We start from the raw sequence: 13,102 nt of genomic DNA, 5'->3' as shown, positions 1-13,102 counted from the left end.
TCTGTAGAAGCTGGAAATCCGAGCAACACACATAAAATGCTGGAGGAACTCAGCAGGTCAGGCAGCAAGCATCTATGGACAAGAGTACAGTTGTTGTTTTGGGCCGAGACCCTTCAGCAGGAAGGTGATAGGTGAAGTCAGGTGAGGCAGGGGTGGGGGGGTGGTAGGTAGGTGGGTAGGGGAGGTGGATGAAGTGAGAAGGTGATAGGTGAAAAAGGTAAAGGGCTGAAGAATGAGGAATCTGATAGGACTGGAGAGTGGACCATGGGAGAAAGAAAAGTTGAAGTTGTAAGCTCATAAATCAAGGCTGATGTTCTTATACAATGTGGTGAGCGGTCTGTCTCTAGAGGCACTGTGTAATTTGTACAAAATTCACTTCCTGTTCATAAGCTGCTTTTTTTACATCATTTCCTGCACAGGTTAATTTGAATTTTGACTCGAAGCACACATGGTAGAAAGACATTAATCTCCATCCACTCTTTATTTGCCCTTGAAGGAGCAATATCTTTTCACAAAGTTTTCTCATGAAAAACCCTGAAGAAAGGTTTCGGCTCGGGTGATTCTTGAGAGGGTGTTTAACTCCCTGACTAGTTTTGCACACAATGCACCGGGGGTGGTGGGGGGCAGCAGAGTGAGAGTGTCCTCATGTAATGAGGCAGTAATCCCAGGCCTAAAGTCCTCTCTCAGGTGGATCCAAGACATTTCTTGGAGTTATTTTGAAAACAGCAGGAACGGTATTGCTGTTCTGGCCAATACTCATCCCAGGTCATGATCACCTTGTTGCTTTGGATGTGTGCTAGGTACAAATTGTCTGCCATGCCTCACCTCCTGCACTGCAGCAGTGAAAACCTCATTGATTGAGACTCACTGCGAGATGTCATGAAAAGCTATGAAGTTTTTTGTTTTGTCCTGATGAGGCAAGGTGCCTGAAGGCATTTCAAAGAAGCTTTAGCAAATAAAAGGACAGCATGGTAGCTTAGCTTATTGCACAATTGCTTTACAGCGTCAGCAATCACTGGTCTCCTCCAGGAGGATCACAACCTCCTAGGGTTTGGGGGGCTTGCGTGCCTCAATGACCCAGGGAGCTATGCTGGCTGAAGTCAGGGCTTTGTGCTTTGCCTCTTGGTAGGGTCACCCATACCAAACAGGTCAAAGGGAAGAGGCCAGACCAAGAGTGGCCCACTGGTCCGCCAGGTTTAGCTCAAGGGTGACAACTCTGACTGGTCAACAAAACAGTTATAGACACATCAATGAAGAATCCTTCTACATCCAAGTGTGACGGTATTCCTGAGTCTCCACCCAAGACGTACATGATTAATAGCAGTGAAAACCAGGCAACTGACATGATGACGGAAGCCCAGAAATGAAGGACCTTCATTGCTGCCCTAAGTCCCAGCGGCATAACGGGTAGTAGAATCACTGGTTGGGGGTTTGATTCCCACTGCTGTCTGTACATTCTCCATGTGGCTACATGGGTTTTCTCCGGGTGCTCTAGTTTCCTCCCACATTCCAAAGATAAATGGTTAAATTGTGACATGCTATGTTGGTGCCAGAAGCATGGCAACACTTGCAGGCTGCCCCCAGTACAAGCCTCAGTGACTTTATTTGACACAAACGACACATTTCACGATATGTTTGGATATTTTGATATACACATGACAAATAGAGCTAATCCTTTTCTTTATTTGTTAATATGGAGACAGAGAGCGGATTGAAATCCCATCAGGAAATACAGGGTACTCGCCCTCCCATGTCTAGGTCTGCAAAATTCAGACCCTGTTGTCTCAGTGGATTAACTGGCGTCAGTGGGAAATCCAGAATGTTTATTGCTGAGTAGCTGGATGTTGCCTGTATTCCACCTCTTAGCTCTGTGCCTATCACATAAGACCATAAGACAAAGGAGCAGAAGTTGGGCATTCGGCCCATCGAGTCTGCTCCGCCATTTTATCACGAGCTGATCCATTCTCCCATTTAGTCCCACACCCCCACCTTCTCACCATAACCTTTGATGCCCTGGCTACTCAGATACCTATCAATCTCTGCCTTAAATACACCCAATGACTTGGCCTCCACTGCCACCCGTGGCAACAAACTCCACAGATTCACCACCCTCTGACTAAAAAAATTTCTTCGCATCTCTGTTTTGAATGGGCGCCCTTCAATCCTTAAGTCATGCCCTCTCGTACTAGACTCCCCCATCATGGGAAACAACTTTGCCACATCCACTCTGTCCATGCCTTTCAACATTCAAAATGTTTCTATGAGGTCTCCCCTCATTCTTCTGAACTCCAAGGAATACAGTCCAAGAGCGGACAAACGTTCCTCATATGTTAACTCTCCAGTTAACATGCCAGTGGTCATGCCTTTAAGGTTAGAGGGATGAAGTTTAAAGGCAGCATGAAAGGCAAGTTTTTATGCAGAGAGTGGTAGGTGACTGGAATGAGTTTTTGGAGTGGAAAGACGATGTGGAGGCTTTTATTTATGTCTTTATTTATTGAGATACAGCACAGAATAGGCCCTTGGAGCCATGCTGCCCAGCAAACCCCCAATTTAATCCTAACCTAATGATAGGTTATTTATAATAACTAATTAAACTACCAAACGGTTCATCTTTGGACTGTGGGAGGAAACCGGAGTGCCCAGAGGAAATGCACGCAGTCACAGAGAGAACGTACAAACTCCTTACAGTCAGTGGCGGGAATTGAACCCAGGTCGCTGGTGCTGTAAAGCGTTGTGCTAACCACTACACTACAGTGCCAACCTAGACAGAGGTGTGTATGTGAAGGGAAATGGAGGAAGATATTGTGAAATGTGCACTTTGCATGAACGACTAACACAGTCTTAGGACAGCCTTGATGACAGTCTTAACCCTCTTCTTAATGTTGCCATCAGGAAGGCACAGGGGTCTGAAGACACACACTCAACGATTCAGGAGCAGCTTCTTCCCCTCTGCCATCAGATTTCTGAATGGACAGTGAACCCACTGTTTTTTCTCCCCTCTTTTAGCACTGCTTATTTAACTTTTTAAAAAAATGCTCCTTACTGTAATTTACACATAACAACAAATTTCATGGCATATGCTGGTGCTATTAAACCTGATTCTGATTCTTGATTATACTGGGGACAGCCCGCAAACATTGCCAAGCTTTTGGTGCCAAATGAGCGTGATCAAATTTAGCAACCCTTACTATCCTGTACACCTTTGGAATGTGGGAAGATGCAAAAACCCACAGGGAGAATGTACAAACTCCTTACAGACTGTGGCAGAATTGAACCCAGGTTGCTGACCCTGTACTAGTGTTATGTTACTGTTCTGTCCGCAAGAGAGCCACCTCAGACCTGCCGGTGAACAGCAGGGGTTCCCAACCTTGGTTATGCCATGAAACCCTCCCATTAACCAAGCCGTCTGTGGACCTCAGGTTGGAAAACCCTGATCTACAGTATGTCCAATCAGCGATGTAATTGGGACTCGGTGAAGAAGAGATGAAAAGTAAGGAAATCTTTACGTTTTATTTGGGATAGCTGTGACTAACCAATCTTGTTAGTCATGCCTAGCCAATCTTACAGAGTTTTACGAGGAAGTTATGAAGAAAGTGGATGAAGGCAAGGCAGTGGATGTTGTCTACATGAATTTTAGTAAGGCATTTGACAACGTCCCGCATGGGAGGCTGGTCAAGAAGGGTCAGTGGCTTAGCATTCAGGATGAGGTAGTAAACTGGATTAGACGTTGTCCTTGTGGGAGAAGCCAGAGAGTGGTCGTAGATGACAAACAAGAGAATATCTGCAGATGCTGGAAATCTGAGCAACACGCCCACAAAATGCTGGAGGAACTCAGCAGGCCAAGCAGCATCTATGGAAAAAATTACAGTCAGCATTTCAGGTCGAAACCCTTCGGTGGGACAGGAGACAAAAAGCTATGGGGTAGTGGCAGTGGATGGTTGCCTCCCTGACAGGAGGCCTGTGACTAGAGGTGAGCCGCAGGGATTGTTGCTGGGTCCTTGGTTGTCTGTCATCTATATCACTGATCTGGATGATGATGTGGTTAAGTGAGGAACACTGTCATGGCTTGCAGGGGGATCTGCACCAGCTGGAAAAACAAACTGAAGTATGGCAGATGGAACTTAATGCTACAAGAGCGAGGTTTTGCACTTCGGTAGGACCAACCAGGGTAGGTCTTACACAGTGAACGGTAGGGCACTGAGGAGTGTGGTAGAACAAAGGGATCTGGGAATACAGGTCCATAATTCATTGAAAGTGGTGTCACAGGTAGATTGGGTCGTAAAGAAAGCTTTTGGCACATTGACCTTCATAAATCAAGGTATTGAGTACAGGGTTAGTGTACTCAAGTGGAGTATTGTGTGCAGTTTTAGCCACCTACCTACAGGAAAGATGTTAACAAGGTTGAAAGAGTACAGAGAAAGTTTACAAGGATGTTGTTGGGTTTGGAGAACCTGAGTTATAAGAGAAGATTGAGTAGGTTAAGATGATATTCCTTCAAACATAGAAGATTGAGAGGAGGTTTGTTGGAAGTACACAGAATTATGAGGGATATAGATAGGGTAAATGCAAGCGGGCTTTTGCCACTGAGTTGGGTGGGACTACAACCGGAAGTCATGGGTTAAGGATAAAAGGTGAGAAGTTTAAGGGGAAAACAAGGAGAAAGTTCTTCAGTCAGAGGGTCATGAGTGTGTGGATTGAGCTGCGAGTGCAAGTGGTGTATGCAAGCTTGATTTCAACATTTAAGCGAAGTTTGGATAGGTACATGGATGGTTAGGGGTATGGAATTCTATGGTCCCTGTGTGGTTCGTTGGGAACAGGCAGCTTACTAGATGGCCTGAAGGGCCTGTTTCTATGCTGTACTGTACTTCTCTATGACTAGATCTTACCGTGTAGCCCTTATCACATGATGGGGTGATACCAGCAGCAACGAAGGCCCTGGAATATAAAGAAAAATTCACAATTAATCCAGATTAAATTAAGATAAAACCTACAATTGGATTCTGCTTTCTTTGTGCCCTAAAGCAGTGTAACATATAGTTTGTTTGTTCGCTATTTACCATGTTGTATGACGTGGGGGATTGTGGTCTTTCCATCATTATGAATGCTCTTGGCAAATTTTTTGACCAACCTGATTTGCCATTGCCTTCTCCTGGGCAGTATCTTTATAAGATGGGTGACCCCAGCCATTATCAATACTCTTCAGAGATTGTCTGCCTGGTGTCAGTGGTCTCATAACCAGGACTTGTGATCTGCACCGGCTGCTCATACGACCATCCACCACCTGCTCCCATGGTTTCACCCTGATCGGGGAGGAGGGTGCGAGGCACCTGGCCCAAGGGAGACCAGAAGGCTAGCGGAGGGAAGGAGTGCCTTACACCTTCTTCAACTTATCTCCCCCTCACCACCAAAGGCATTTAGAACAAATGACAAAATGAGTCACAAGCTTATGAAATTGGTCAAGAAGAGGTTAGAAACAAAACAAAAGTGGTTTCTATCCAGAAGGAAGTGGCACGTGTGGAGTTCCCAGCATATCATACTCAACTGAATACAGCTGTAGAAGTTCTGGTGGAGCAGACTACTTTGTCTCATTTCCCTGGAAACCAGGCACCTGCAGAATGCTCCGCATCTGCTGTTTAGAAGAGTTCAGCTCCAGGAGAGAGGGGAGGGAGATCCACAATATTCAAAAAAGGACATTGATGTACTTAAAAATTAACTAAACGCAAAAATGGGCATTTTATGGCATCAGGGAGCCAGAAGACTGCTGGTGTCAGTGTAAGAAAAGCTGGGCAGCGAGTGGTTTCAATGGTCTCAACCAGGAATGAGATTGGCTGCACGATGAAGTGAAACCACAATACATTTCATACCTTACAAGATATGTCAAAGTGATTGGTACATCACTCAAAACACCGATCTCTCTCACTCTTTCTGTATGTCTCTCCCCTGTTTGTATGTGCATGCAAACATATATATATATATGTGTGTGTGTGTGTATATGTATGTATATACACACACACACACACACACACACACACACGTGCGCACTCTCACACACAGATGCACATACAACACAGAAGCAGAGCATCATGTCAACTGAACCTGCACTGACCATCATGACGGAGATTACCCTGATCCCATTAAAATTCTCTCTATGTTCCCCTCAGATTCCACTACTCCTTGTATCTTAAAGGCCACTTACCACAGCCAATTAATTATCAAGCTGTGTATTTCTGAGATGTGGGAGGAAACACACACTCATTTTCTCTCTCTCTCTCTTCCCTCCCTCTCTGTCACCCCTCACCCTCTCTCTCCTCTTCACTCTCTCTCTCCCCCTCTCCCTCACCCCTCTCTCCTCACTTCCTCTCTCTCACCCCCTCTCTTTCCCTTCTCACTCTTTATCTCACCCCCTCTCTCTCATCTTCACTCCCTCTGTGTCTCTCTCTCTCTCTCTCTCTCTCACACACACACACACACACACACACACATTAAGTTCATCTACAGACCACTTCACCTCTTCAATACAAACTCTGGGCAAATACATTATGGACATTTAAGGACTCAGGCACATCGATGATAGAGAAATGAAATAGGAGGGAAGGGTGAAATTGATCTTAGATTAGGTTAAAAGGTCAGCACAAGATTGTGGGCTGAAGGGCCTGTACAGTGCTGTAATATTCTATGTTCTGTATCCATTCAGAATCTTTCATTGTGACTACTACGTGTGCTTTCAATGGATGCTTTTCTCCATGACTGGCTAGTAGACGTCTTAATTGCCATGTCAAAGTTCAAAGTCAGTTTGTTATCGAAGTACACATATGTGTCACCATGTACAACCTTGAAGTTCATTTTCTTGCAGGCGTACTTAGTAAATGCAAGAAATACAAGAGAATCAATGACAGACCACACACAACAGGATGGACAAGCAATCAAGGTGCAAAAGACAACAATCTGTGCAAGTAATGTGGGATGATGAATCTCAGGGTTGTATACTGCATACATACTTTGATAATAAATGTTCTTTGACTTTGATTTGAAATACAGAAGGAAAGGAAAAAAAATGAGGGATAAATATCGAAAACATGGAGTGAAGAGTCCTAGAAAGTGAGTCCATAGATTGTGGGAACAGTTCAGTGTTGTGGCAAGTGAAGTTGAATGAAGTTATCCCCCGGTTCAAGAGCTTGATGGTTGAGGGTTAACAACTGTTTCTGAACCTGGTGGTGTGAGTCCTGAGGCTCCTGTAGCTTCTTCCTGCTGACAGCAACAAAAAAAAGAGCATGGCTTGGATGGCCAGTTTTCTCCTCCTGAAATCAATAATCAGCTGCTTGGTCATACTGTGCTGCCAGGAAGGATTTTTAAGTGCAGCTTCTAAATGCAACTTTGTTCTGTTTTGTCTTTGGAGGGTATGAAGAGAGACCCAGTGTATCCTGTTCACCAAAACATCAGGACAGAGAGCAGGTGAAATGGGAGTTACAAGTGGAGATAGGGAAAAGGACAACAGGCTGATGAACATGAGGACCACATTGTACCTAACACACCCAACAGAACCTCTTTGGCGATTTGGTGCCACAAAGACTGAGAAAGGGAAGCTCGAAGGATCTGTGTCACGGGCCAACCCAATCCATCACTTGGTGCCGAGCATGGGCATGAGAAATCTGGTATGGTGTTCACCAGAACTGTTAACCATTGAACCTATCTGCCCCAGAATAGTTAGATCAGGATGAAGATTGTGATGTGTTGTAAGTTATTTCCCGTCAGTCACCTTATGTATAGCCTAGAATTACTTTATGGACAGACAATCAATCTATCTATATATATATATAATCTATCTTATGTTTATTGTCTGTGTTTTATTGTGTGCTACCACGAGAGGCTGGACAAATCTGGGTTGTTTTCTCTGGAGCGTCAGAGGCTGAGGGGAGATCTGAGAGAGGTTTACAAGATTATGAGAGGCATAATGAGAGACAGGGAGCATCTGTTTCCCAGGGTTGAAATGTCTAACACGAGAGGGCATGCATTGAAGGTGAGAGGGGGTAGGTTCAAGGGAGGTGTGAGGGGTACATTTTTTACCCAGAGAGTGGTGGATGCCTGGAATGTGCTGCTTGGTTTGGTGGTAGAGGCAAATAATTTAGAGGCTTTTAAGAGACATTTAGATAGGCACACGGATGTGAGGAAGATGGAGGGATATGAATATTGTGTAGGTAGGAGGGATTAGTGTTTGGGTGTTTTTGATTTGCTTTTTATCTGGTTCAGCACAACATTGTGGGCCGAATGGCCTGTTCCTGTGCTGTACTCTCCTACGTTCTATGTTTTAGTATTATTAGTGTGTTCTTTCTCTTATTGTGTGTTTTTTTTGTGCTGCATTGGATCCTGAGCAACTATTTAGATCTCTTTTCACTTGTGTACTGGAACCGACATTAAACAATCTCGAATCTCGATGGCAAAGCCTTTGTAGATGCACAATATGATGGTCGCCAATTGGCAGACCTTTCTAGCTAAGTGCAAGAGATTACATGGAAGGTGAAGGTTGTGTGCAGCGCTGTCAGACACACCTTGTGAGGTCTCAGTTCTGACCCAATCTCACCATGCTCCTGGATCAGACGCAGACACAGTCAGACAATGCAAACTCTTTCCACTTCTCTGTGATTACCTTCTGCCTATAAAAAGTATTCACCCCACCCCCCCCGGAAGTTTTCATGTTTTATTGTTTTCTAACATTTAATCACAGTGGATTTAATTTAGCCTTTTTTTCACACTGTTCAACAGAAAATGACTCTCCTGAAAACAGATCTCGACAAAGTGATCTAAATTAATTACAAATATAAAACACAAAATAATTGATTGCATAAGTATTCTCCCTCTTTAATATGACACACCAAATCAACACTGGTGCAGCCAATTGATTTCCCTGCATAATGCTGCTGCAGTCCAGTCACAGATGAACTAAGCATTGTGTCCGCTGCATGACTAGAATTGTGGGGATTATTTCCGATCAATGGCATTGAGACCGTGATCACTGGGTTTATGCTCGGAATGTAACAAAAACAGAGAGAGAATTTTGTCTCATATTTCAGTCTCAGCTGCCTTTATTAGAAACAGGAGAAATGAAGAGGACTGAAAACCATAAATCCACAGCACCTGAAAGCATGCAGCCCAAGGAAAACCTCTACACACTTTCAAAACACTCGCACATTTCTACAGATGTACCCTGCAAAACATTCTAACTGGTTGCATCACTATTTGCTATGGAGGAGCCACTGCACAGGATCAGAAAAAGCTGGAAAAGTTGCAAATTCACCCAGCTCCCGGAATGAGTGGCAGGGTGGAGCTATGTCTCTACCAAAGGAGGTGTAAGGTGCTCTGTCCCTCCGCTAGCCTGCAATTCACCCTTGGGCAAGGTGTAGCACCTGCCTAGCCCCAGATCAGGGTCACGTGAATCCACGGGAGCAGGTGGTGGATGGTCGTATGAGCAGCTGGTGCAGATCACAAGTCCTGGTTATGCGACCACTGATGCCAGGCAGACAAAATCTGAAGAGTATTGATAATGGCTGGGGTCACCTGTCTTGTAAAGACACGGCCCAGAAGAAGGCAATGGCAAACCACTTCTGTGGAAGAATTTACCAAGAACAACCATAGTCATGGAAAGACCACGATCGCCCACGTCATCTGACACGGCGCATAATGATGATCACCCAGGACATGCCCTCTTTTCATTGCCATCATCAGGGAAGAGGTACAGGAGCCTAAAGAAACACACTCAATATTTCTGGAACAGCTTCTTCCCCTCCACCTTCCGATTCCTGAATGAACCATGAACCCATGAACTCTGCCTCATGGCTTTTCCCTTTTATTTGCTGCTTTCTTAATTAAAAGAAATATGTATAAATTACAATAAGTGTTTGTGTGTGTATCTGTGTGTGTATATATATATATATTATCTATATATAGTTTTTATCATTATATATTGCAATGTACTGCTGCCACAAAATAACTCATTTAACGAGAGATGCCAGTGACATTGGACCCGACTCTGAAGTTTTGAAAGAGGTGCCTGTGAAGATAGGGAATGCTTCAGTTGTCATTTTCCATAATATTATATAAAGGAAATAGTGTTTTTTGATAGGTTTGCTCAGGTTCTTTGAGGATGTAGCAAACAGGATGGAGAAAGGGGAACCAGTGGATATCATGTACGTGAATTTCCGTGACGAGTTCAATAAAGTAAGAGGTGTTGGAATGCGGTATTGTATTGTTATCTTTCCTGTAGTTTAACTTTCCTGTGCTTCAAGATTCAAAATTGTTTATTGCTATTCTTCAGTACATGAGTAAAAATGATTGTTACTCCGAATCCCATGCAGCATTAAAAACACAATAAATATAAATACATAAGATCAAGTTATATACATAGACTGATTGCATGTACGTACATAAATTGATGCTAGGTACAGGAGTATCTGACAGGAAATGATAAAGCAGTGCTTGCCTGTTCAATCACCTATTTACACTCAGTGGCCAAGTTACTAAGTACACCTGCTCATTAATGTAAATATCTAATCAGCCAATCATGTGACAGCAACTCAATGCATAAAAGCATGCAGACATGGTCAAGAGGTTCAGTTGTTATTCAGACCAAACATCAGAATGGGGAAGAAATGTGATCTAAGTGACTTTGACTATGGAACAATTGTTGGTGCCAGATGGGGTGGTTTGAGTATCTCAGAAACTGCTGGTCTCCTGGGATTTCATAGAGAATGGTGAGAAATTCAAAGGAAAATGCAGTGAGTGTCAGTTCTGTGGGTGAAAACACCTTGCTAATGAGAGAGGTCAAAGGAGAATGGCCAGGCTGGTTCAAGCCGACAGGAAGGTGACAGTAACAGAAATATTCACATATTACAGTTGTGGCATGCACAAGAGCATCTCTGAACACGTAACATGTCAAAACTTGAAGTGGATGGCCATAGCATTGGAAGACCACACTGGATTTCACTCCTGTACCTAATAAAATGGCCTTGGATTATATGTATAATAGTTCAATTAATTTTTCCAGTAATTACTGTGCAGTTTCTGTATCTTTCTAGAAACTTCTCAGTTTTCTGTAGAAGGTGTCACACCACTTGAATCTGGCTATTTTACAGGTTAATTGTTATCACTGGATTTTTGTTATCTCTGGTCTGAGTATGCGATGACCATGACTAATTTGTCCTTCATTCATGTACCACTTAATCAAACTGCCAGCAATGAGCTTTATGCCTCATTCTTGACTTTCAAAGAACCTCTGGATCACAAAACCATCAGGATCCAGTGGTGAGGAAAGCAAATGTGATGTTCAAATTCATTTCAAGAAGACTTGAATATAAAAGCAAGTGTGTAATGTTGTAAGTAGCGTGGGCACGTGGTTAAGGCATTGGACTAGCGACCTGAAGATCGTGAGTTCGAGCCCCACCCAAGGGAACGTGTTGTGTCCTTGAGCAAGGCACTTAATCACACATTGCACTGCGATGACACTGGTGCCAAGCTGTATGGGTCCTAATGCCCTTCCCTTGGACAACATTGGTGTCGTGGAGAGGGGAGACTTGCAGCATGGGCAACTGCTGGTCTTCCATACAACTTTGCCCAGGCCTGCGCCCTGGAGAGTGAAGACTTTCCAGGCGCAGATCCATGGTCTCGCAAGACTAATGGATGCCTTAATTTTGCAAGTTTATAAAGCACTGGTGAGGCCTCACTTGGAGTATTGTGAGCAGTTTTGAGCCCCTTATCTCAGAAAGGATGTGGTGAAACTGGAGGGGGTTCAAAGAAGATTCACGAAAATGATTCTGGTAATGAAAGGGTTACCATATGAAGACCGATTGAGGGCTCTGGGACTGTAATCACTGGAATTCAGAAGAATGATGGGGGTGGTTCTCATTGAAACTTATTGAATATCGAAAGGCCTCAGTAGAGTGGATGTGGAGAGGATGTTTCTATGGCCAGAGGGTGCAACCTCAGAAAAGCGGGATGCCCATTTACAACAGAGATGAGGATGAATTTCTTTAGCCAGAGTGTGGTGAATCTCTGGAGCTTGTTGCCACAGGTGGCTATGGGGGCCAAGTCATTGGGTATAGTTAAGGCAGAGGCTGATAGATTCTTGATTAGTCAGGGCATTAAGGAAGGCAGGAGATGGGGCTGAGAGGGAAATGGATCCGCCATGATGAAATGGCGGAGCAGACTCCACGGGCCAAATGACCTATATTTTATGGTCATGATATATTTATATTAGTGGTTCACTCACCAAGCAGAATCAGTAGGATAGTTTTTAAGATAAAGGGACTGATATACAGAGAAAAGGCTGAGCAGTTTGTTCTGTTACAAGAAAGGATAAGCTGGGTGGCTCTAAACCATCTTGTATTGAGAAGAATGAGAGGTTTCCTATTGAAACATACTAAATTCTAATGGGCCTTAATATAGATGCGGAGGTGGTATTTTCTTTGCCTTGCTTTGCCTTCAGCCACGTGTTGTGGTCTCAGACCAAGTTGCCGGATATTTCAGTCTGAAGTGAGATGCAGCTTCTTTATATGGGTAAGATACTTCAATGAGGAAAGCTTAGATTTTGATGCTAGTGATATACTAGCACCACACGAAATTCAACGCTAATCAAATTATTTCCAGTATATTGTATCTTGCCTCAGGGCTTGTGAGATGAAACAATGTCAGCTTCCTGCTAAATCAAGGCTTCCCAACCCTTTTTTTTAAATGCCATGGACCCCTACCATTAGCTGAGGGGTCCTTGGACCCTAGATTGGGAGCCCCTGTGTAAAGAGTGGAAAGGCAGTAAATAGCATTAAATGGTTTGGTTCTGATATATCCAAATATTCTGCATGTGCATGAAATCGGCTTTTTCAAACCAGCTGCAGGTCCTCCCTGCATTACAATTGCCTGATTTATCAACAGCTGTGCATAAGAACAAGTTCCCTTTAGGTTTTATTGAGTTCAAATGAGAACCAGTTTTACAGAAAAAAAAAGCCACATACACAAAATACTGGAGGAACTCAGCAGGCCAGGCAGCATCTGTGGAAACAAGTAAATAGTTGATGGTTTGGGCTGAAACCTTCATTAGGACTTCCTCAAGGTCGGA

At 43.8% G+C, this 13,102-nt stretch overlaps 1 protein-coding gene across 1 annotated transcript in view; it reads right to left on the bottom strand.

Annotated features, from left to right (window-relative positions):
- Positions 1-13,102, bottom strand: part of rnaset2l (ribonuclease T2, like) — a 62,278-nt gene that overhangs the window by 12,322 nt on the left and 36,854 nt on the right. The window contains exon 8 of the mRNA XM_072271142.1: positions 4,887-4,935. Coding sequence (XP_072127243.1) covers positions 4,887-4,935 — 49 coding nt within the window. The remainder of the gene's footprint in view (positions 1-4,886; positions 4,936-13,102) is intronic.

This window comes from Mobula birostris, chromosome 10 (assembly GCF_030028105.1).
Source record: "Mobula birostris isolate sMobBir1 chromosome 10, sMobBir1.hap1, whole genome shotgun sequence".
In the NCBI taxonomy this organism is placed as follows: Eukaryota; Metazoa; Chordata; class Chondrichthyes; order Myliobatiformes; family Myliobatidae; genus Mobula; species Mobula birostris.
Note: the sequence above shows the minus strand (reverse complement) of the source record. Positions and strands in the feature narration are given on the sequence as shown.